The sequence below is a fragment of the Euleptes europaea genome, chromosome 4, assembly GCF_029931775.1.
Source record: "Euleptes europaea isolate rEulEur1 chromosome 4, rEulEur1.hap1, whole genome shotgun sequence".
In the NCBI taxonomy this organism is placed as follows: Eukaryota; Metazoa; Chordata; class Lepidosauria; order Squamata; family Sphaerodactylidae; genus Euleptes; species Euleptes europaea.
Window position 1 is genome coordinate 232,464 of NC_079315.1, and position 21,414 is coordinate 253,877.

Below are 21,414 nucleotides of genomic sequence, written 5' to 3' on the forward strand. Positions count from 1 at the left end.
TAGAAATGTATTATCAGCGCCTGTTTCAATGTAAACTAGCTGGAGGAAGATGTTTCAGGTCTAATTGCAAAATGAGCAACAACCGCCCTGTCACAATTATTCCAGCACGGGGTCGGTGGGGAGGGGGGGGCGCTTCAAGAGAGAATCAAATGTTGAAACAGAAAAGAGCAAGGGAGTCCAGCAGCACCTTAAAGACTAACAAAATTTCCGGCAGGGTAGGAGCTTTCGTGAGCCACGGCTCACTTCAAATATTGAAAGCCATCTATGAAGCGCTCCAGATTCAACCTCACATGCACGCTCTGTGGGGTCCCTTCCATAGACCAAGAAAATATATGAGCAACGGTGTCACATAAACACACGCAGCAGAGCAGACGGACCCCCACAAAGTGTAACAGAATCATAGAATAGAATCGTAGAGTTGGAAGGCACCATCAGGGTCATCTAGTCCAACCCCCCGCACAATGCAGGACATTCACAACTACCTCCCCACCACACACACCCATGCCCAGAAAAGGGCCAAGATGCCCTCCCTCTCATGATCTGCCTAAGGTCACAGAATCAGCATTGCTAACAGATGGCCGTCTAGCCTCTTCTTAAAAACCTCCAGGGAAGGAGAGCTCACCACCTCCCGAGGAAGCCTGTTCCACTGAGGAACCGCTCTGACTGTTGGAAACTCTTTTGATCTAATTTCAACCCGTTGGTTCTGGTCCGACCTTCTGGGGCAACAGAAAACAACTCAGCACCCTCCTCTCTATATGACAGCCCTTCAAGTACTTGGTTATCATATCATAGACTCACATCTCCCAATTTCAGGCAGGTGCCCAGGCTGTGAATGACGTCCTCCGCCAGATCCGAGTGATCCGAGTCCCACACCAGGCCAATGGTGATGATCTGGGGGGAGTTCATCAGCACACGGCGGATGCGGATCTTTTCTCCGCAGTTGCTCTGAGGAGGCATAAAAGAAAGCGTTGGTTTGTTTAACTACAATGAAATTCAACACGCAGAGGCTGGCCGGATGGCACCTTCCCACTCCCAGGTTTTCCAGTCACTCCCGAGAGTCTTCCTTTCACACATAAAGGACTTGAAACATAGCAGATTCTCCGGCAGAAGTTAAGTGGGAGTGCAGAAGCTGATGAATTCCTCGAAGACAGAATATACTCCTCCAAATGTACATAAATACTAAAGGCAGTATCCCAGAATATTAAAGATAAAAACAAACATTAGGGGAGGGGGGAGGGGGGAGAGGGAGAGAAACCAAATTATGAGGTTTAAAAAAGCCTTTTGGAAACTTTATTTGGAGAACAATTCAAGCTTATTCTGTAGCCTTAGTAAAATGTATTTCTATGCTTTTAAAACAACTTATTTTTGAAATGTATTTAGGGTTCATGTGCCCCCTCTCACAGAACACACATGTCCATGACTCCCAGAAAGGTATCAACAAGCCCATTTTAAAAGCCCAGAAAGGTCCCCAGAATGTAACCGGGTAACGATGAATTTTTTTTTAGACTGATTTGCACCTTGCCGTACTTCAAAAGCCATTCCTTCCACTTCAGAAACAGGGTCTTGCAGGACAAAAGTCTTTGCAAAAACATCCTCTTTCCTGGAGAGGCCCTTTTTACCATTGGATCTCATCAGCTCTGACCCTTCCTCTAGCCAAGCGGTTTTCTGGTGCCACCTCTCCTCTCCAGAGCAGCCAGCTTCAGCAAATTAATTTAGCAGGATTCTTTTGGGAAGCTCTGCTGCAGCCACTGGGCAGGCCAAGCAAGCCAAGGACAGAACGTTTTTAGAACGAGGGTTATACATCAAATGGGAAAGGAAGAGAGCTTTTGAACAAATGCCTATTTTTAAACAGATGGGGAACACGGAGAGGATACAGACACAAGGCACACACCATTGATACTTGCTCCTCAGCTAACCGCAGCCGATAAATAAGAGACATCGGCATGTGCTCAAACACACCACACACACACAACTATTCCGCCTCTGAGCTCTCCCTTGTGCCTGCGCAAACGGAATGCCATGCTGAGGCAAGGGCACGACATTTTGATTTAAAAAGCTGAACTTCCAGTAGACCGGGGCTTCCTTCTCGCCGTGATCCTAGCTCCTCAAGGAATATGACAGGCAAGAAAGATACAATTGGGGCAGGGATTTTTTTTCCCCCAAGAAAGAGGGGAAGATCCTCCCCCAAAAGCTGCAAAGAGGAATGAAAACAAAAACAAAACTAAACTAAAAAGATTTCCATTTTCTTCAGCAATTCACACTGCTGATTTCAGACAACGGTCTTACAGTTCAACGTGTGGCCAGCAGCAGTTCAAAATTTGCCCAGGAAATGTCATCATAGAGTATTCAAAAAAAGACCACTTCACTGTTGACATCATCCCAAGCCGGGCTTGCTGGTATCCTTCTCAACACCCAGCCCTTTGGATGGTGAGGAGCCACACACCCCTCTCAGCCCTGCCCCTGCTGCCAGCTGACAACAGGAACGGCTGGGGCAAAAGCAGCGGAGTCAGGAAGGTGGGCGGCTCAGAGAGGGCCGCCGCCAACAGGAGTGGGGCGGGAAGTGGAAACAGCCCCCGGAAGAAGCTCGGCAGTGCAGGGCCCGCGGGGCCACAGGCCAGCCCTTCAGGGGCCACAGAATCCCGTGGCACCAACAAGGGGCCCTGGCTCACCCTCGGCCCACAAGGGAAGGCGATGGGAGAGCCGATGCCCACTACCAATCAAGAGCCTGAGAAAGTGGGCCCAGAGGGGCTGGCAAGAGTTGCTGGGCCACCCATGGCCCTCTCGGGCAGCAGCCCGCCAGCAACATCCCCGTGAGTTAAAGGGCCAATCCCACCCCCCCACACACATCCACCAAACACCGCTCTGACCTTTCTGACATCCCTGCTGGGAAGCACCGGCCACCCAAGCACGTGACGTTTCCTCTGGGGGCTCAGAGAACCCAGCATCTCTCCAAGGACTGCTCTAACTCAGACACCTCTGGCCGACAGAAGAGCTCCGTTCCAAACAGGCTGCAGCCAGATACAGATCCTGTTACCCCTATTCAGTCTACTGCTTTCATGACAAGGCAAAGAAAATATACGCACCGGGCAGTTCCTCAAGTCCCCCATCGTGCTGGCGTTTTGAAGCAGCTCTCCAAACATATCGGGAGTGGGTTTCTCTCGCCTTTCCAGCATGCAAATTGCCTGATTGCTTCCGTTGGGGGTGGGGGGGAGAAAGGACAGGAAAAAATTAGTCAAAGCCCATCATGCTCTCCCTGGTGACATCGCGTTTGTCTTTTTAGCTACCGCAACACACTGCTGATGTGGTCTACTGAGACTCCTCCGTCCTTTTCACACGTGCTACTGCCAAGACAGGTCTCTCCCATCCTATAAGTATGCATGTGATTTTTCCTACCCAAATGGATAACTTTACATTTATCTCTGCTGAAATTAGTTTCTTAGTTTTAGCACAGTTTTCCAGCCTGTCAAGATTGCCCTGTATCCTGGCTCTGTCTTCTACCGTATCTGCTACCCCTCCCAATTTAGTATTATCTGCAAATTTAATGCAAATGTAATATCTTTCCCTTCATCCAAGTCACTGATGAAGATGCTTAACAGCGCAGGGCCCAGTAGAGATGGGGGGGGGGGCTGTGAAGGGGCAGTTCAGCCGCCTGTCTCCCACCCCCGGAGCTAGATCCCTGCCTGGCTGTGCAGAATCAGGCCCCAGCCAGCCCCAGCACAAGAGCAGGGGCGGCCTCCTCCCCCACCCCCCAGGAGACTTCGGCTCTGTGCTAAGCGGCGGAGAGCCTGACCAGTTCCACTCGCTCGTACGGCTGGCTTCCTTTCTTGCTGCATGTGGGACTGGACCCAGCGCCTAGCGCCCGCACCTGTTCCACGCCTGGCTATCAGAGTGAGAACCGAGGTGGGGGAGGCAGCACAGAGCAGCGACCAGCGCAGAGACCAGCGGCCAGGGACTCTGTCCCCTGCCCTTTGCACTGGAGGCCCTTTTCGAGTCCACTCTGACCATGTCCTTTGCCAGTCAACAACCTGCCTCCAAAGGGACTGGCCCTCTAAATCTGATAAAAAAGGTAAAGGTCCCCTGTGCAAGCACCGGGTCATTCCTGACCCATGGGGTGACGTCACATCACGACGTTTCTAAGGCAGACTTTGTTTGTGGGGTGGTTTGCCAGTGCCTTCCCCAGTCATCTTCCCTTTACCCCCAGCAAGCTGGGTACTCATTTTACCGACCTCGGAAGGATGGAAGGCTGAGTCAACCTTGAGCCGGCTACCTGAAACCGACTTCCGTCAAGATTGAACTCAGGTCGTGAGCAGAGCTTTTGACTGCAGTACTGCAGCTTAACACTCTGCACCATGGGGCTCCTAAATCTGATAGCTGTATGAAATACAACCATAAAAGGTAAAAGAAATGAGTTACCAAGTCAATTAAGATTTTTGAAAAGAAAAGCACTTGCTAGGCATTTACACACAGAGTCAGAAGTGACGGCAGGGTTGGACACCTAACAGTACGCTGCTGCATTTTCCTTACTGTAGTGTTCTACGGCCTTCCTTCCAGAATGCCAATCAGCATACAGAAGAAACAGACACAAATCGGCCATTTAAAACTATTAAGATTCTTATCAAGTACTTTGGGCTAATTATTGACAGTTTATCTGACATTTCCGTATGCAGGCCTTCTCCAGCCTCCCCACCCCTTCTTTCTGCTTCTGCCCTATGAGACCCCTCTGCTCTATGGGGCAATCTGACTCCCAGAGGCCAGATGAGACACGTCAAGTGTTTACTCAGCTCCTCTTTCTGGCTCGGCCTCTTTCATATTCACAGAACAGGTTCTTGTACCCGCCTTCTGTGGCAGACAACTGATTTCGCCGATTAGGATGTATAAGGAGCTTCTGCTTGCCCAGTCACCTGCTACCTCTGAGCAAGTAGCAACAGGACCTTCCTCACAGGTGTTGTTCTCGCTTTCCCTCCCCAGCAGGTGAACGGCATGTGGATTTGCCTCACCAGAGCCTGACACAGGTTTGAAGAGCTGTGCCTGAGCTGCTCACTGCTGGGCCCCATTGCTGTGTCTGAGTGGAGAGACAACTCTTCCATTCCCAGGGCAAAGAGCAGACACTCACCAGAGAGAAGTGGTTGAGATGTAATGCACCATCTGGATAAAGGGCAGAGGGTCAGAGGTAGCACCGCAGCTGGTACAGACGCACTAAACCAGAGAGACAGACAATTTCAGTACACCAAGCAAAAGAGCATCCCCTGCACACAAGTCTGTCTCTACATCCCCACCCCCAGCCCCCGGTCAAGTCACAGCCCACTTGCAGTGACCCCTGCTGGGGTTTTCAAGGCAAGAGGCGCTCAGAGGTGGTTTGCCAAGGCCTGCCTCTGCGGAGTGACCCTGGGCTTCCTTGGTGGTCTCCCACCCAAATATGACCAGGGCCGCCCCTGCTTAGCTTCCAAGATCTGATGAGACTGGGCTAGCCTGGGCCATCCAGGTCAGGGTGTGTGTCTATGAGTCATGATGAAATTAGTCCTGCGTGTGTGTTTCATCGTCATACCTGCTCAAATAAGGTCATGGCAAACTTCTGGTGTGAAATGCAGTGTGGGGCAGTGCAGATATCTTCTTTAGATTCATCTGCAATGTGGAAGTGAATCCTCATCAAGAGATTCTCCTGCACACAGGAGGAAAGGAAGCACAGACAAGGGTTAAAAGTAACTGCAGACCAAAAACTAAGATAAAAGAGTGATGGTGGCATTTTAGGGAAGGCTGGAACCTTCTGTCTAGAAGACTAAAATTCATTTAAGAACTAAGGAGAATGACGGTGCTTGATATGAACACAAACTGCTATTTTTGGCCCTCCGCCTTTACTGGTTGTTACACTAGTGAACCTTTTATGCCTCTGCTCACAAATCCTCGGGTTTTGCCATTCTTTGTCCTGACTGATATTCAGATGCCCGTGGGTTTGGCTCAAGGGCAAAGTGAGGTCTCCAACCTCTACCATCCAAAGAGCCTTCAACATATTCTCGAAACAGTGATGCTAACTGATCTACAGAGCACTTCCTTGCCACCCCGGGCCAGACCTCCGCGGCACTGGCAGCGTTGCTGGGGCCAGCGGTGCAAGAAGGGAACAGGCAGGACTCATGCCCATCAGCTTGCTTAGCTGGCAGATCCACTTAACGGCAGACCCGTATCAAGTACGACAAGTTTTTCTTCCTGACAACCTGAGCACAATGATTCACCCAGCAGGGACTTAATATTTTATCCAAACTCCCTTTCTATGCAAAAGAGCCTCCAACTAGAGACACTCCATGTATCTCTAAATGGGCGGAAAGGTGGCATAAAAACACTTTGAATAAACAAAATATTCCTTCCTGATATGTAGTCACAAAAATGCATCATCATCATCATCATACTAGCAGAGGCTTTCCTTATGAGATCCTGGATGTTGCTTTGGTTAATCCCTGTTTGGCCAGGCAAGGATTTCTGTTTGGGCCAGGACCCGGCAACCGTTCCATAGAGGTCGTTACTCACGAAGCACTCCGCAGCATCGTCCATGATGCCCAGCTGGAAACGCTGCTCGTCTTGGAAGGTCTTTGCCAGAGCGCTGCGCAGGGCGTCGGAAGGCAACACTTTCTCACTGCTGCACTGAAACTGGTTGAAGATACCCTGGATGGGGGGGGGGCAGGGAGTGGGAGGGGAGAAACAGAAAAATTAGATTTCATAGGTGAAAACTGGGGTCGGGGGATATGCACTTAACATTATGCACCTCCTGAAGTACATATTCCCTGAGCCCCCCAATTTCAGCCAGAACTCTTGAACGCAGCAGGGCGTGGAGGAGCGTGACTGAACCTTCTCCAGTTCCAGGGAGGCAGGCCACGGCTGTGTCTGCTGCTTTGAATGCAGCAGGTCCCAGGTCTGGCCTATGGCATCTCCAGCAAGAAAACCTCGGGTGAAAAGAAAAAAACTCCACTGCCAGTCACAGTAGACATTATTGTCCTTGACAGACTCATGGTCCGGCTCCATATAAAGCTGCTCCAGGTGTTCCTTGACGTGACAACTGAACGCAGGCACCCGGGCAAATGGGTCATCAGAGACTCCAAGCATCCATCTATCTCATTGATGTGCATCCCATCCTTCCTCCCAAGACCCCAGGGTGGTTACACAGCTCTCCTTTCCCCCTTTCTTCACAACCCTGTGAGGCAGGTGAAGCCACTGACCAGCCTAACAAGCTTCACGGCTGACGGGGAATTTGAACCAGGTCCCCCAAATCCCCACTTGACACTGTAACCACTACACACGCTGGTTCTCCTGCAAGCGTGCTCCAGGTGATCGATACTTACAAGGCTCAGTAAGCTCACCCTTTCTCGGCTCACACCAGACAGCCAACACACTCTTGATAATCTACTGCTATTTTGCATCCTAGTGGACTCTTGCAGTTACAAACGGATCCAAGAAGGGGTCGCATGCCGGAAGCACCGAGGGCTCCGACTCCTTGGTATATGAGGTACACTTTGTATATTCTAGGCAGTTTTCATGACTCACGGTTACCACTCAAGCTAAGCCCTAAGATCTGTGAGTGATCCACACACCTTCTTAGCCAACTGGCTAATTTCTGAATAGGTATCTCCCTTTGGGTCAATGCCCCCCCTAACATAAAGCGCTCATTAGGCACCTGTGAATTGTTTATCCAGATGAAAACACTTTTGAAACTTTCCTCCCAATGACACGGGATGCTCAATTGAGAGCTAAAGGAGGGAGGGAGGCAGGAGGAAGAGCAGAAGAACCAGACGCGTCGGCAGCCGCCACAGACAAGAGGGTTCGTCATGACACCTGAATGTGGTCATCGCCCTGTTTCGTAACAGCAGCCGTTCCTGCTGCAGCCAAGGGCCTGGCAGAACCTAGCCCAACACTCTCTAATTAAATTATACGCAGGACCGGGTGGCTGGTATGTTATTTGTACTCAAATGCTCTTGGAAATCTTCTGATCAGTCTTATTTCTAGTTCCCCTGCCTAGACATGGCGCATAAACACTGATTTTACAGCCCCAAGTTGGAATCTGATGGCGTGCAAATTTTCAAGATGGAGGACGCTTGCAAGCTGCCAAAACTGTCAGAGCACACATCCCCTTTCAGTGGGTACCCACGGGGATTCTGCTTTTGCTGCTCATCAGGAGAGAAGCTTTCTCACCCCTTTCTAATATTTTGGCCTGCCTAATATCTGTTCATGTTGTTACAGCTGTAAACTCCTCTCCTATGCTGCTATCACAAAAAAGTTGGAACTTCTTAAAAAGTGGTGTCCCCCCCCCCATGACAACACACACTCAGATGGCAAAGTCTCAGGGATGCTCTCAAGGGAAGCCGAAACAATTAACAAAGGAAAGCAAACGCTTTCCATATCCCTCCTGCTGAGGAGCAGATCTGGGAACTGGGTGTGTCTTTTAAAAGGTTATTTTTTATTAATTCTCTCTTGATCCACCCTGTAACCTGTTTTTCCCTCCTAATGAAATCAAGAATGAGCCCTGCCTTTCATTATACTTGCATCTTCATGAATGACTGCTTGTTCACGTTTGCCTACAATAAAGCTTTGACAATTTCTATTCCAAATGTTTGGAAATGGAGGGTGCCCTAGCGTTTTTACAATTTATATACATTTCTCCATTTCTGCCCAAAGAAACTGCCACACTTCCTTAAGAGACCAAAGCACAAGAGATTTGTTTGCATCCCTGGCTGAAAAGGTAATTTCCTAGGAAAGGTGTGAACCTGCTAATGGTATATATTATACAAGAGGTAGAGCATCTGCTTGGCATGCAGAAGGTCCCAGGTTCAATACCTGGCATCTCCAGTTAAAGGGACTAGGCAAGAAGGTGATGTGAAAGATCTCAGCCTGAGACCCTGGAGAGCCGCTGCCGGTCTGAGTAGACAATACTGACTTTGATGGACCAAGAGTCTGATTCAGTATGAAGCAGCTTCATGTGTTCATGTGTTCAAAACAGTCCACAAGAGAGGCCCAGAAGCATCACCATCTCTTGGGTTCGGTGTGTCCTTTCCTCTCGCTCCCCCAGAATCCTCAGCTGGACGACCCTCTGCCACACACTCTCAACCTAATCTACCTCACAAGATCGTTGAGAAGATAAAATGGAGAGAACGAAGTCAGCCGCTTTGGGAGTGCCCACTGGGGAGGAAGGCCAGAGATAAAGGAAGTAATTAAAAGAAACAAAAAGAACAAATTAGCACAGCTCATCCCGAGTCAGTACTGGAGCGTGAAGTTTTGGTAGTACCAACACATAGAGGTGGGAACTTCCACGCAGCAGCAATTCCTTCCGTGCCAGCAGCTGTTCCCTCTGACAGCCTTGAAACGATGGCCGAGACCAGCTCCATTCCTGCCTAAGCAGGGCTGCAGTACTACAGCTGCCTGTGCCAAACCCAGAGCCAGATGCTATCTGTGCAGATGCTCGACGATGACCAGAGCAGCTCCTGCCAAAGCCCCCATCAGGACATCCCTGAAATGGAGCGGTGCCCTTCTGTGCCTACAGGAGATCTCGGGAAATTATGTTCGTGCTCACTGGCGGGGAAGTTCGAATCCACAACAGCATAGAAGCAACCAGGCCTTCAAACAATGGCAGTTGCCAAGCAGAACGTCCATCAATTGCCTGGTTATAACCAACCGGAAGGTCCCTCGAGGAGGCTCTCCCCAGAGAAGGCAATTCTAAGAACTGAGATGAGTCTACTGGTCGGGGAGTGGGGAGTTCTTCTGGGATTTTTGGGGGGGGGGGCGTCAAGTCACATCTGACTTACGGCGACCCTTGGTGGGGTTAAGGCAAGAAACGTTTGGAGGTGGTTTGCCATTGCCTGCCTCCGCCAAACACCCCTGGTATTCCTTGGAGGTCTCCCATCCAAACGCTAGCCAGGGCGAAGGACTGGGACACACAGCTAAAATTGAGGAAAACATAATAGGGCATATCCTGCTGATGTCAGACTGGATTTAGAATTCACTGGTTAATGGTCTTCCTTATGTATTCTTATGATCTTATCTCGCTCATCCTTTTGAGGAAATTTGGCACGAGGACCTTTGGCAATACTGTGGCAGATGTTTGCAGTGGGGATCAACAGTGAGGAAGCTGCATTTTCTCCAAGGAGGCTAAGCAGACACAGCCCTTTTCAGAATAAGCAGGTCTTCAGAGAATTGACTGCACCAAATGGGGGAATGTCCAAGTAATGGCCAACACGGCCGCTGCCCCAGGGGACAAGCGAGCTGGTTCAAGCACATGGGATGTGGCACCCTTGAGAACAGGTGCTCTGCTCACCTTCCTCCTCCCCCTCCTCCTGTCACAGTCTCTGACATAATTATGGTATTTTGTGCACATGTGCAGAATTCCATGTAGAGCTTGAACACAACATACTAACTGAACCACAAACTGCAGAGGTTTGTGTAATGAAAAGCCTGGCAACAGCCTGCAAAATGCAAATGTCCTTAGAACAGGCTGACTGAATTCTCTCAAGGTCTGAATTCTTTCAAGAGCTAACTAACTTACCCTGGTCTTGTCCTTGAAGGGAGAAGAACAGAGTCATTCTTCACTATCTGCCAGAAAGGTGTATCTGAAATTACCCTTCCTGATTCAGCTGCCAGCTGTCAGCTGCTCATATCTCAAGAGCAGAAAAGTCCTGCTATCCTCAAACCTTGAGAAGGTCTACTCAAAGACCTCAAGGCTATAAGTGCAGTAAGCTTCTTGTTTTCTATAACCTTGCTGAAGGCTGTTTCCTACTGACCAGATGGTTACATGTTACAATGTGAGCAATAATTGTGTTTTATGATTTATATAGTTATATATTGTATTGTAGATTTCTAAATAGTCTCATTTAATGTGTATTGTACTGAAGATGAGAATGGTATGAAAACTGAGTGGAGGGAGTGATCATGGAGCTCAGAAATGATTGTTTATACTTTAAGCAAAATAGACTGAAAGGAAAGGAAGCCCATATTTGGTCATGGGAAGAAGCTAATAACCTGAACAGCTGCAACTGTACATTATTGCACTGCTCATATTATCTGAAAGTGAGGAGGAAGATATCCCTCCTGATGGTAAAATCAACACTCTTAATGAGTCTGAAACAGTATAAATACAGCCACAGTAAGCCCAGAGAATCAGAACCTTCCAAAGGCTCTCAAGAAAAGGCTGACTGGTATGTATGGCTTAAATACATTACTCTAGACTTTATGAATTAGATACTTTGAACTGAATCAGAATAAGTTGACTTATATTTTAGAAGTTGGATTTTGAAACTGAATACTATGTAAGACTTGCTTGCTTTTACTTCAAACGTTGTTAATACGTACATCGTATTTTGACAAGAGTTTTTATAGAAGTGTTAAAGACTTGATAATCTGCATGTACACATATTTTACTAGAAGTATATCAATAAAAAGACTTGCTTTTTAAAAGTAGGTAAAGTTGTTGAGTCCTGCTTACTCGATGATTGGCTGAATAAGATAACTTCTCAGTAAGTGATACATTCTAAGAGCCTGTCATCTGAACAGCACGACCCGCTTCACTCCTACACATGAAGCCTGCTGGGTGACCTTGGGCTAGTCACAGTTCTCTCCGAGCTCTCTCAGCCCCACCTACCTCACAGGGTGTCTGTTGTGGGGAGGGGAAGGTAAGGTGATTGTAAGCCGGTTTGATTCTTCCTTAAGTGGTTTAGAAAGTCAGCATATAAAAACCAACTCTTCTTCTTCTCCTCTCAGGCTGCAAGGAAACCAGTAACTTCTGCTTTAGCACAAACCACAGTTCATCATTACATCCAAACAGGGGAACTATGATTGTGCTTCCCCATCCAAACCAGAACTGCACCAACATTTGAAGCTGGTTTCAAACCCAGCTTTGAAAAAGAAGCCACAGTGTGTTGGCTGGGATGTAACGGAGAACTAAATCTGATCTGCGTTTAGCACAGGGGTTTTTTCATACAGTATAAAACCCTAGTTTACTGTTATGCCTGACAGTGATGCCAACAGAGTGAACTTTTCAAGGAAGCGCCACCACTCAAATCCTGCAGAACCCTGCAGATCTGGAATATCATTTTTCAGTCTCTGAACGCCTCTGAAGCAAGCGGCAGAGACATCATTCATAATAAAAAAAATAAATCCTGTACAGAAAAGAAGGAAGGTGGTTTAAAACACGTATTGGACCCTTCCTCTTTGGGGAGGGGTGTGAGCAATAAACTGAAATGTAGAAACCCTTCTGGATCAAAATGTGAAAAACTAAAAAAAAAAAACTCCTGAATGATCTAAAACAGGCCCATTTTGTTTGCCCTTCATCTCGACGGCAAGTAAACTGCAGGTGACAGGACCAGGGGAGGGCAGGAGATGCAAAGAGAAATGTAAGCACCTTAAATGCACCCTCTGTTTTCTTAGTCCAGCAGCCCGAGTAGTAGCTGCTCCCATAGCATCATGTCTGTGGCACCCGCTCTCGTTATCGAGAGCAGAGAAGAAGAAGAGATGGTTTGTATATGCCGACTTTCTCTACCCCTTAAGGGAGTCTCAAACCGGCTTGCAATCACCTTCCCTTCCCCTCCCCACAACAGACACCCTGTGAGGTAGGTGAGGCTGAGAGAGCTCTAAGAGAGCTGTAACTTGCCCAAGGTCACCCAGCTGGCTTTGTGTGTAGGAGTGGGGAAACCAACCCGGTTCACCAGATTAGCCTCCACCGCTCATGTGGAGGAGCAGGGAATCAAACCCGGTTCTCCAGATCAGACTCCACTGCTCCAAACCACCGCTCTTAACCACTACACCACACTGGCTCTCCTGGCCTTGGCAGTCTGCAGCTTCCATGGCACAAACATGCAGTGGGCCATCTAGCAGCAGATTGGGCACCCGGAAAAAGATTAAAACTTCCCCAGAGAGCAAAGGAAGCACCTAGGCCTCATGGAGGACATTCTGGGGTAAAATATGAAGGTGGCCATGATTGCTGAAGAGCTTCAGAAACCAAAGCATATACAAAATCCATTCTGGCTACACCGTATTGACTCACTTACTAACACCAGAACAATCTGGCTAAGTTCCTGTCCCTGACCTCAATCCAAGTGTTGTGTACCTTGGCTTTCTCCTAAGAAAAACACCCTTTCTGCCTAGAAGGCGAACTCTTCCGGCCTTTGTTGCATATGAAAAACTTCTAACACAAAAGCTCTAAGAGAATCTACAAATCAATGCTTCATTCTTCTCCACAAACAACAAAACACTCTCTGTCCTACCTCCTGGCATGATACTCCCTGGAAGGCCAACACGCTCTTCGTGGCACCCTTAGGAACTGCAGACCAATTCCATCTCCCTCTTCCCCTTTGCAGAGATAAACACCAGTCTGAAGTCATGCAGCAGATGAATACAGAAAGCCAGGACTGTGCCCGACAGACTCCCCCCCCCGCCCCCCCACAGGGAAACCAGATCAGAAAACAGCTCCAGTGTTCCGTCCGCCTCACTGGGTCCTGCAGTCACTGAGGCAGCTGGGGTGACAAAAAGAAGGAGCCCTGAGCACACGCCCCTCACAACCAACCATAGAATCATAGAGTTGGAAGGGACCACCAGGGTCATCTAGTCCAACCCCCTGCACAATGCAGGAAATTCACAACTACCTTCCCCCCACACCCCAGTGACTCCTACTCCATGCCCAGAAGATGGCCAAGATGCCCCTCCCTCTCATCATCTGCCTAAGATCACAGAATCAGCATTGCTGACAGATGGCCATCTAGCCTCTGCTTAAAAACCTCCAGGGAAGGAGCACTTCCTCCTGAGGAAGCCTGTTCCACTGAGGAACTGCTTTAACTCTTCATCTCTAATTCTTCCTAATGTCTAGATGGAAACTCTTCTGATTTAATTTCAACCCGTTGGTTCTGGTCTGACCTTCTGGGGCAACAGAAAACAATTCAGCACCATCCTCTATATGACAGCCTTTCAAGTACTTGAAGATGGTTCTCATATCCCCTCTCAGTCTTCTCCTTTTCAGGCTCCTTCAACCTTTCCTCATAGGACTTGGTCTCCAGACCCCTCACCATCTTTGGGGGTTACCGCACTTGTATTCCCAGCGATGTATTAAGAGTTTGAAAATGTTATAAAAAAATACTGTTCGCACTTTCTATGCATTCCCACCGATTTATTAAGGGTTTGAAAACGTTATAAAAAATACTGTTCGCACTTTGTTTGGCCCCTTTAGCTGTGAAGACGTCTTCCAACCATTTATTAGCTGTGGTATCCAAAAACCCTTTTAAAGCGATGTTTTTTATAACATTTTCAAACTCTTAATACATCGCTGGGAATACAAAGTGCGGTAACCCCCTTTGTTGCCCTCCTCTGGACACGTTCCAGCTTGTCTACATCTTTCTTAAATTGTGGTGCCCAAAACTGAACACAATACTCTAGGTGAGGTCTAACCAGATCAGAGGTGCAATTCTGAAAACAAGCAACAACAACAACTGCTCATTTGTCAACTAAACAAAAATGGTCTCAAGTGACCCAAGGCACACAGTCAGAAGAACAGGGAACTAAGTTCAACCCCAATGTTCACTAAAGGCCAGCAATGTAAGAACAAGTGTTCCCAAATACTAGCTCCGTGTTGGCGAACCTATGGCACGGGTGCCACTTCCGGCACGCGTAGCCCTTTCTGCCGGCACGCACTGTTCCTCCAAGCCGCTGGCCTTTCCGGCTCTGCCCCACCCCGGATGGGGGAGGCTGTAGCCCAGGGGTGGGGAACCTCCGTCATCATTGGCTGTGGCCCCCGGACTCTCCCACAGAAGCTGCCGCCATTGCCGCCGCTGGAGTGTGCGCGGCCAGCCAGGCGGGTGGGAGAGCGGGGAACAGAAACCGAGCGCTCACACTCAGCATGGCCGGCGGCTTCTCCGGCGCCCTCTGGGCCTGTGCGGGCGGAGGGGCATGGCTGGTCGGTGGGTGCGAAGGAGGCGCCCTCTGCCCCACCCTGCTCGCCTCTCACAAGCCTGCCGCCGAGCCCCACCGAGTGGCAAATCCAAGGCAAAAACTCCCATGCATAAATGGCCTCTTTCTTTTTCTGTCTCCCTCTGTCCTTTTCTTTCTCTCCCTTGCTCCATTTCTTTCTCCCTTTCTCTCTCTTTTTCTTTCTTTCTCTCCCTCCCTTCCTTCCCTTTCCCCCTCCCTTCCCTTCTTTCCTTCCTTTCTTCCTTCTTTCCCTCCAGCGGCTTCTCCGGCACCCTCTGGGTCTGTGCGGGCGGAGGGGTGTGTAGTCCTATTCCACCTTTGAAGTGCCCACAAGCTATCCTCCAAACACCTTTCCATTTGTCTTGATATGTAGAGAGAAAACACTAAGGAACTAGTTGCCAATCTCCAGGAACTAGCTGGAGATCTGCTATTACAGGTGATCTCCAACCAATAGAGATCAGTTCCCCTGGAAAAAATTGCCACTTTGGCAATTGGACTCTATGGCACTGAAGTCCTTCCCCAAACCCCGCCCTCCTCAGGCGCCACCCCAAAAACCTCCCACTCATGGCGAAGAGGAACTTGGCAACCCTAGCCTCTCCCTCTGGGCCCCCTCTGGGGGTGGTATTCAGGTTAAATTGCCGCATTGGCACTCGGCGATAAATAAGTGGGTTTTTGGTTGCAGTTTGGGCACTCGGTCTCTAAAAGGTTCGCCATCACTGTACTAGCTGCTCGACCCCTCTTCTTACCAATCCTCTTGGTTACCAACTGAGAATAACTTTTTCAAAATTCCAAGCTATCCCCCCTTCCAGAGGCCTATTGCACAGGCTAGCCCCAGGCCCTCTTTTCCCGACACCACCCACTAGGAACATGAATTCTACACAGAGGAGGCAGGAAGGTGTTTACCCATTCATTCATTCACAGCACTGGGCCCTGATCAATTAGACTTGGGGAGGCTCAGGTTCAAATTCCTACAAGGAACGCACTGGCCAGTCATTCTCCCCCACCCTGATATATCTCACAGGGTTGCTGTGATGAGAAAATGGAGAAGTGGAGAATTATATATATAGGGAGGAAAGGAGGGACAAAAATTAAATAAATGTTTAGGGGCATCCTATGCAGGATGAGGCTTGTCTTCTCTGATATGGACCAGCCAGATTTTTTTTTTAGGACCATCCTCTATTTTTATTATCTTTGTTTTAGAAAATCAAATATGGATTATTCCTGTACTATAGACCAAATTGTGGCCTGCTTTTATTTAAACAAAAATTCACTGGTCCGCTCTATGCTTGACCAACTTGGTGAAGAAGCTATTGAAGCTTCTCTTTTATGACGCAATCCTAAGGGGGGGGTAGTCGCAGTGGGTCCTGGAGATAGCACCGCCACACCGCCTCCTGAGCGGCTTGCTGGCCAGGTGCAGCAAGCCAAAAATTCCGTTTCCCCCAAACCCTGTGAAATTGCTCTATGCAGTTTTCAGGGCTGTGCCACCATGTTTGCAAGGGCATGTTCGCACCGGCAAAAAGGAGTGTTCCCAGGGCAAAAGGGCTCAGAGAGCTGATTAAAATCAGCCCCACCCCCCAGAATGCCCCCTTTGGCGCCTGCACAAGCCCTTGCGCCAGGGAAATGATGCTGCGGTGGCTGTGCCAGTGCCTGTGCGTGGCCCTGCTGTGTGGCTCCCCAGCGCCAGCATAAGTGGCCCTGCGCCAGAGTTAGTGCCCATTTAGCCAGCGCAAGCGGCACTAACGGCAGTGCGGGGTCACACTGGCTCCTAAGGCCATCCACACACACACCCTTCAGGATTGCTCTATTAGTCATTTTCTGCAGAGCACAATTATACACAATGTGTTATAACATCACATTCCATACAACATTTAATATAGTGATCTCTTATTTATTCTGAACACTCAACATGTTGAAATTTGTTCAGTTGTTGTGTTTGAGGCTTTGTTTCTACTAGGAATCTACTTGTTAGTTTTTGCTGATTAACCATCTTCCAGTTAACCAGTTTACTGTAATTTTGCACATTATATCATAACAGGCATTTTTATGAGATTTTTTTAAAAAGTGAGAAATTTCCAGTGCAACAGAAAGCTACCACTCTTTGACAAAGAAAGGAACTAACTTTTAATATCTTATTTTTCATGTTACAGTAACCCACAAAAGCCAACATGCCTCTCAGTCCGTTGACCAGCAGTTAGACTTTACGTCCATTGTGTTAAATTTCACTTCACAAATTAAAACGGACCACCTATGAGACAGGGGGCTGCAACTTTGTTCTAGCTCCATCCCATGCTGTTCAACCACATCTCATTGCCCCAACCATCTTTTTCAAAGGATGGAGGCAAAACATGAAGGCCGATGCATCTCTATACCTGACAATCCCCCCCCGCCCAATCTATCAGGGGCACACACTACCTGAAGTATAGACAAACCCTACAATTATCAAATGCTGTGGCTGCTGTAATATTGTTCTCTCTCTTCCAGGAGCATCTAACCTGGCTTTCTCTTTTGATGCTGTACTTAGATTGAACTATTAACGTGGACTTTGAGAGTTTTCCCCTCATTCCCTATGTTGCTTACTTTGAGAGCACAAAATATACAGGAATCTCCCATGCATTTGTGAGTTGTAAGTTGTCGGAAGCTGCGTCGAAAAATATCAAGATGCCAGAGAACCTATAAAAGCAAAGCAGAACATGGGTTATTTGGTTACTTTTAAATTAACAGGAGAATGCTTTGACAAGAAGGTTTGGCTAAAATTAGACAAATAATAAATTAATTAAAAGTATTTAGGTGATTTGATAGCACCTAACAGAGAATGGGCATCCGTCATTTTACGCATGAACTAAAGGATGCCAGACCCTGCTTGCGTTTGTGACTTCCCGGGCCCTCCCACCACCTCTGTAACTTCTTAGTCCGGGCATTGGTACCCCCACCCCTGCCTTTATGGCCCATTTATTTCAAGAAATCTTAAACCTTTCAGCGGATGAAGTACAATGCACTCAAAATGCAAAGAAGGTGACTCCTGAGGACTCCATGTGGACAAAGATACATAAACACTTTTCTTTCTGCTGAGCAAGGATCTAGTTTTAAACAGGATCTCAAGAGCTGAACACATTAACAAACCTCACTCATTAAAACCATCTCCTAACCTCTTTCATTAACCATTTCATCAGTTTTAAAGGATCAATATCATGGGGGGGGGGAGAGAACTACAAAGTAGTTGTGAATTAGTTCGAGAAAAATATGCTCCGTTTCACAAACGGGGTCTGTATCATTCCAGTGTCAAGATCTGGGCGCACCAATAAAACCGTAACCTGTTCACCAGGCTCGGGTTCCAGACTAGGCAACCAAAGAATCGTTCCTTTGTCTTGAGCTTCTTACGCAACAGTTTTTCCGTGAAACATAAACCCTGTGCTATGGCCTAATAATGACGTAACAAAACAATATGACTCAATCTATAGAACAAATGGAAACAGGGGCAACTGCCAGACACAAACGCAATAGTCTCCCCCCCAGTGGTAGCTGCTGTTGTGGTTTTCTTATTATCTATTGTGGCTGTTGTTGTTTGCTTGGTTGTTTGTTTTTGCTGGTCAGTGTCTGTATTAATACATTATTAATTATTATTATTATAGTCTCCCTTACTCTTATTTCTGTCCCCAACCAACACGAGGTTATTTATCTTGCAGTCATTCTATGAGCTGCCTTGTTTCTTCTACTTATAACCTAAACAGCTAAGAGGTAAGAATAATCAATCGAACAACTATCCTGGTTCTACCACTGAGATGGATATCGATCTTTACCCCACACTTTCTCCATGGTGCTCAGGGCAGTGTGCAGTGGCTAGTATTCCTGAACAAACAGTATGATCATATACTTTAGCATCCCTTCCTATAAAGCCAGAATGCTGGCTACCAGTGGACAAACACACTGCTCAATTAATCCAAAGAACTATTAACAAATAAGTGTTTGTTATCAAGCAATAAGCTTTCAAATCATATTAGTGGGTGTGTAATATAGGACCCAGTCCTCCTTACTGAACACGATTCTCACAAGGCAATTTGTTTAAAAGGCAAAACGTCAAGAGCCAGTGTTAACCCCAATCTCTCTCATTCTATCATAGGTAATCCCTAAATAATATTTTATTAACTCTTTGAAAATATTTTCAAAATTGTTCTTAATTAACTTGCACAAAATCATCACCTTTCTTTACAGAACACCTAAAATAACAGAAAATGCAGAACTAGGAGAACAGATTTCCATGTGCCTTTTTTCATCCGATGGATCCTACCCTACCTAAACATTCAAAAGACAGGTACATTTTAAAACAAAATACGAATCCAGTAGCACCTGAGAGACCTAGAACATTTTCCAGGGCATAAATAGTGTTTGTGAGTCAAGCTCACTTCGTCACATACCTTACGAAAGCTTTTACCCTGAAAAGTTTGTTCGTCTTTTAAGTACCACTGGACTAGTATTTTGTCCTACTGCTGCGGACTAACACAGCTGCCCGCTTGAAACTATGTAAGTTTCAAAGTATGTGCTTTTACAATGGTAGCAAAATACAATACGAAGACTTAAATCCCAGAGGAAAACATTTCATTGTACCAGTACACTCTTATGCCTGGATCAATAGGGGATGGGTTGGGACAGCGTTCAACATTTCTGTGTAATTGCTTTTTTTTTTCATAGATGCTCTCAAGCCGTATTTTAGGCACAGCTGAGTGAAACAAAGGAAAGAGGAAACGTGCACAGAAAGACAGGCAGACAGACGTTCATCCAGACCGCTCACCTGCAACGCACTATTCAGAAAGCAGCTATTCTGCCCTGGCTCATTGCTGAGGCCTTTACTAGGTGCGATGGATGTTGCATTGCGTGGTGTGAACATTCCCTGCACGCCGCCCCGTCCCACAGAAAAATAGTTCTTCTTCCAAGACATCTTTCACATCGAGCTCTGCAGCACGCAGGTGTTTTTATTCCTGGATATTATTCTGATCAGGCGCCACTTTCGTTCAGCACAAGAATGACGCTGTGCAATCCCCAAACAAAATTTTGTTCTCCAGATTGCTCACCTACACTTCATGAGGCTACATATATGTCTTGTATTTTTTCCTTTCAATCCAGTCAACGCCACTAGAACAGTGCATCTCACGCAGGGAAGCACCTGCCTTAACATCTAAATCGATGAAAAACAAGCTCAATAATCCATGGGCAGCGGTACCATCCTTTAGTCTTTTTTTTTTTTTAATTCAGTGGAACACTTCTGCAAACAGCACGGTTGCTGGAGATCAACAAGAGACTGGAAGAAGTAAAAATGACTTATTGTAGTTCTTTTGTGACCTTCTCAGGCGCGTGAGCAAAACCCCGCCAAGAAAAGAGCAGGCAAACCAACACCGACGTCTTGATTGCCTCTTGTCAGCTGCTCCTCACTGGAGCACCGATACAGGCAACTGGGCTTCTTATACACCAAGAAAGGAGCGGTTCCAGAACGATGTCCTTTACTCTGAGTAGGGAAGGTCCTCCTTTCCTGAAGTTCGCTTAACTTCCTGCACACAACTTGAGCCGCTTCTTCTACCGCACTCGTCTTCTTGAAAGTGGAATGCCCGGCTGTGCCAGAAAGTACAGGGAGAGAGGGGGGGGGAGAGGGAGAGAGAGAGAGAATCAAAAGCTTGCGTCACTTAATTACTCACTTGGGTTTTGCTCTCTTCTGCCAAGAACAGCGCCGTCACCTCACCTCCTACCAGAAACTCAGGGGCAAAAGAAAAACCCCATGGCAGCCCAGAGGGGCCATCTCCGTTGGTGCTGCAGACATTTCTAAAGGTAAGCTTGGGTTTCCTATGACTACTGGAAAATTTAAATATTTTAAGAAGGCACACAGGCTACCGTATCTCTCATCGTGCACTTACTCTTCTTCGAGTTTCTAGACGGCCATTTGTGACACAACATTTTGCAAAAAAAGAAAAAGAAAAGAAAAACGTTTTCATGTAAATCAGCTCACCAAGATTTATGTCAGAAAAGAGAACATATTCCAGAACAATCTATTTCAGATTCTCAAATTCTGTGAACTTCCTTGGTTCTGCCCTACTAGTGTCTTGAATAGGGTGGCTGGCTCTGGGTTAGGAAATTCCTAGAGATTGGGGGGGGGGGTCGTCTTGGTGAGGGGGAGTTTGGGGAGGGACCTCAGCTGGGGACAATACCATAGAGTCCACCCTCCAAAGCTGCCATTTTCTCCCTAGGAACTGGTCCCTGTCGTCTGGAGTCCAATCAGTTGTATTTCTCAGAAGTATAGGCTCCACTTTGAGGATGGTAACCCTGCCCTCAAGTGCCATCTTCTAAAGGGGATTTTGCTCGTTCATTTCACGTCCCTACGAATCAAATTATATACATCTTAAATCTCAGGGATTGCAGTCCTAACAACACTTTCCTGGAAGTAAAGCTCTACTGACTAAAATGGGTAGCCCTACTTAGGATTGCTCCCCCCTGCCCCTGAGCAGC

The 21,414-nt window shown here is 47.5% G+C and overlaps 1 protein-coding gene across 1 annotated transcript in view; it reads right to left on the reverse strand.

Moving 5' to 3' along the window:
• Window positions 1–19,858, reverse strand: part of USP54 (ubiquitin specific peptidase 54) — a 56,263-nt gene extending 36,405 nt beyond the window's left edge. The window contains exons 1-7 of the mRNA XM_056848102.1: window positions 19,712–19,858; window positions 17,503–17,595; window positions 6,520–6,654; window positions 5,546–5,659; window positions 5,114–5,196; window positions 3,084–3,189; window positions 799–945 (exon numbers count right to left, since the gene is read on the reverse strand). Coding sequence (XP_056704080.1) covers window positions 799–945; window positions 3,084–3,189; window positions 5,114–5,196; window positions 5,546–5,659; window positions 6,520–6,654; window positions 17,503–17,595; window positions 19,712–19,858 — 825 coding nt within the window. The remainder of the gene's footprint in view (window positions 1–798; window positions 946–3,083; window positions 3,190–5,113; window positions 5,197–5,545; window positions 5,660–6,519; window positions 6,655–17,502; window positions 17,596–19,711) is intronic.
• Window positions 19,859–21,414: the final 1,556 nt, after the last annotated feature.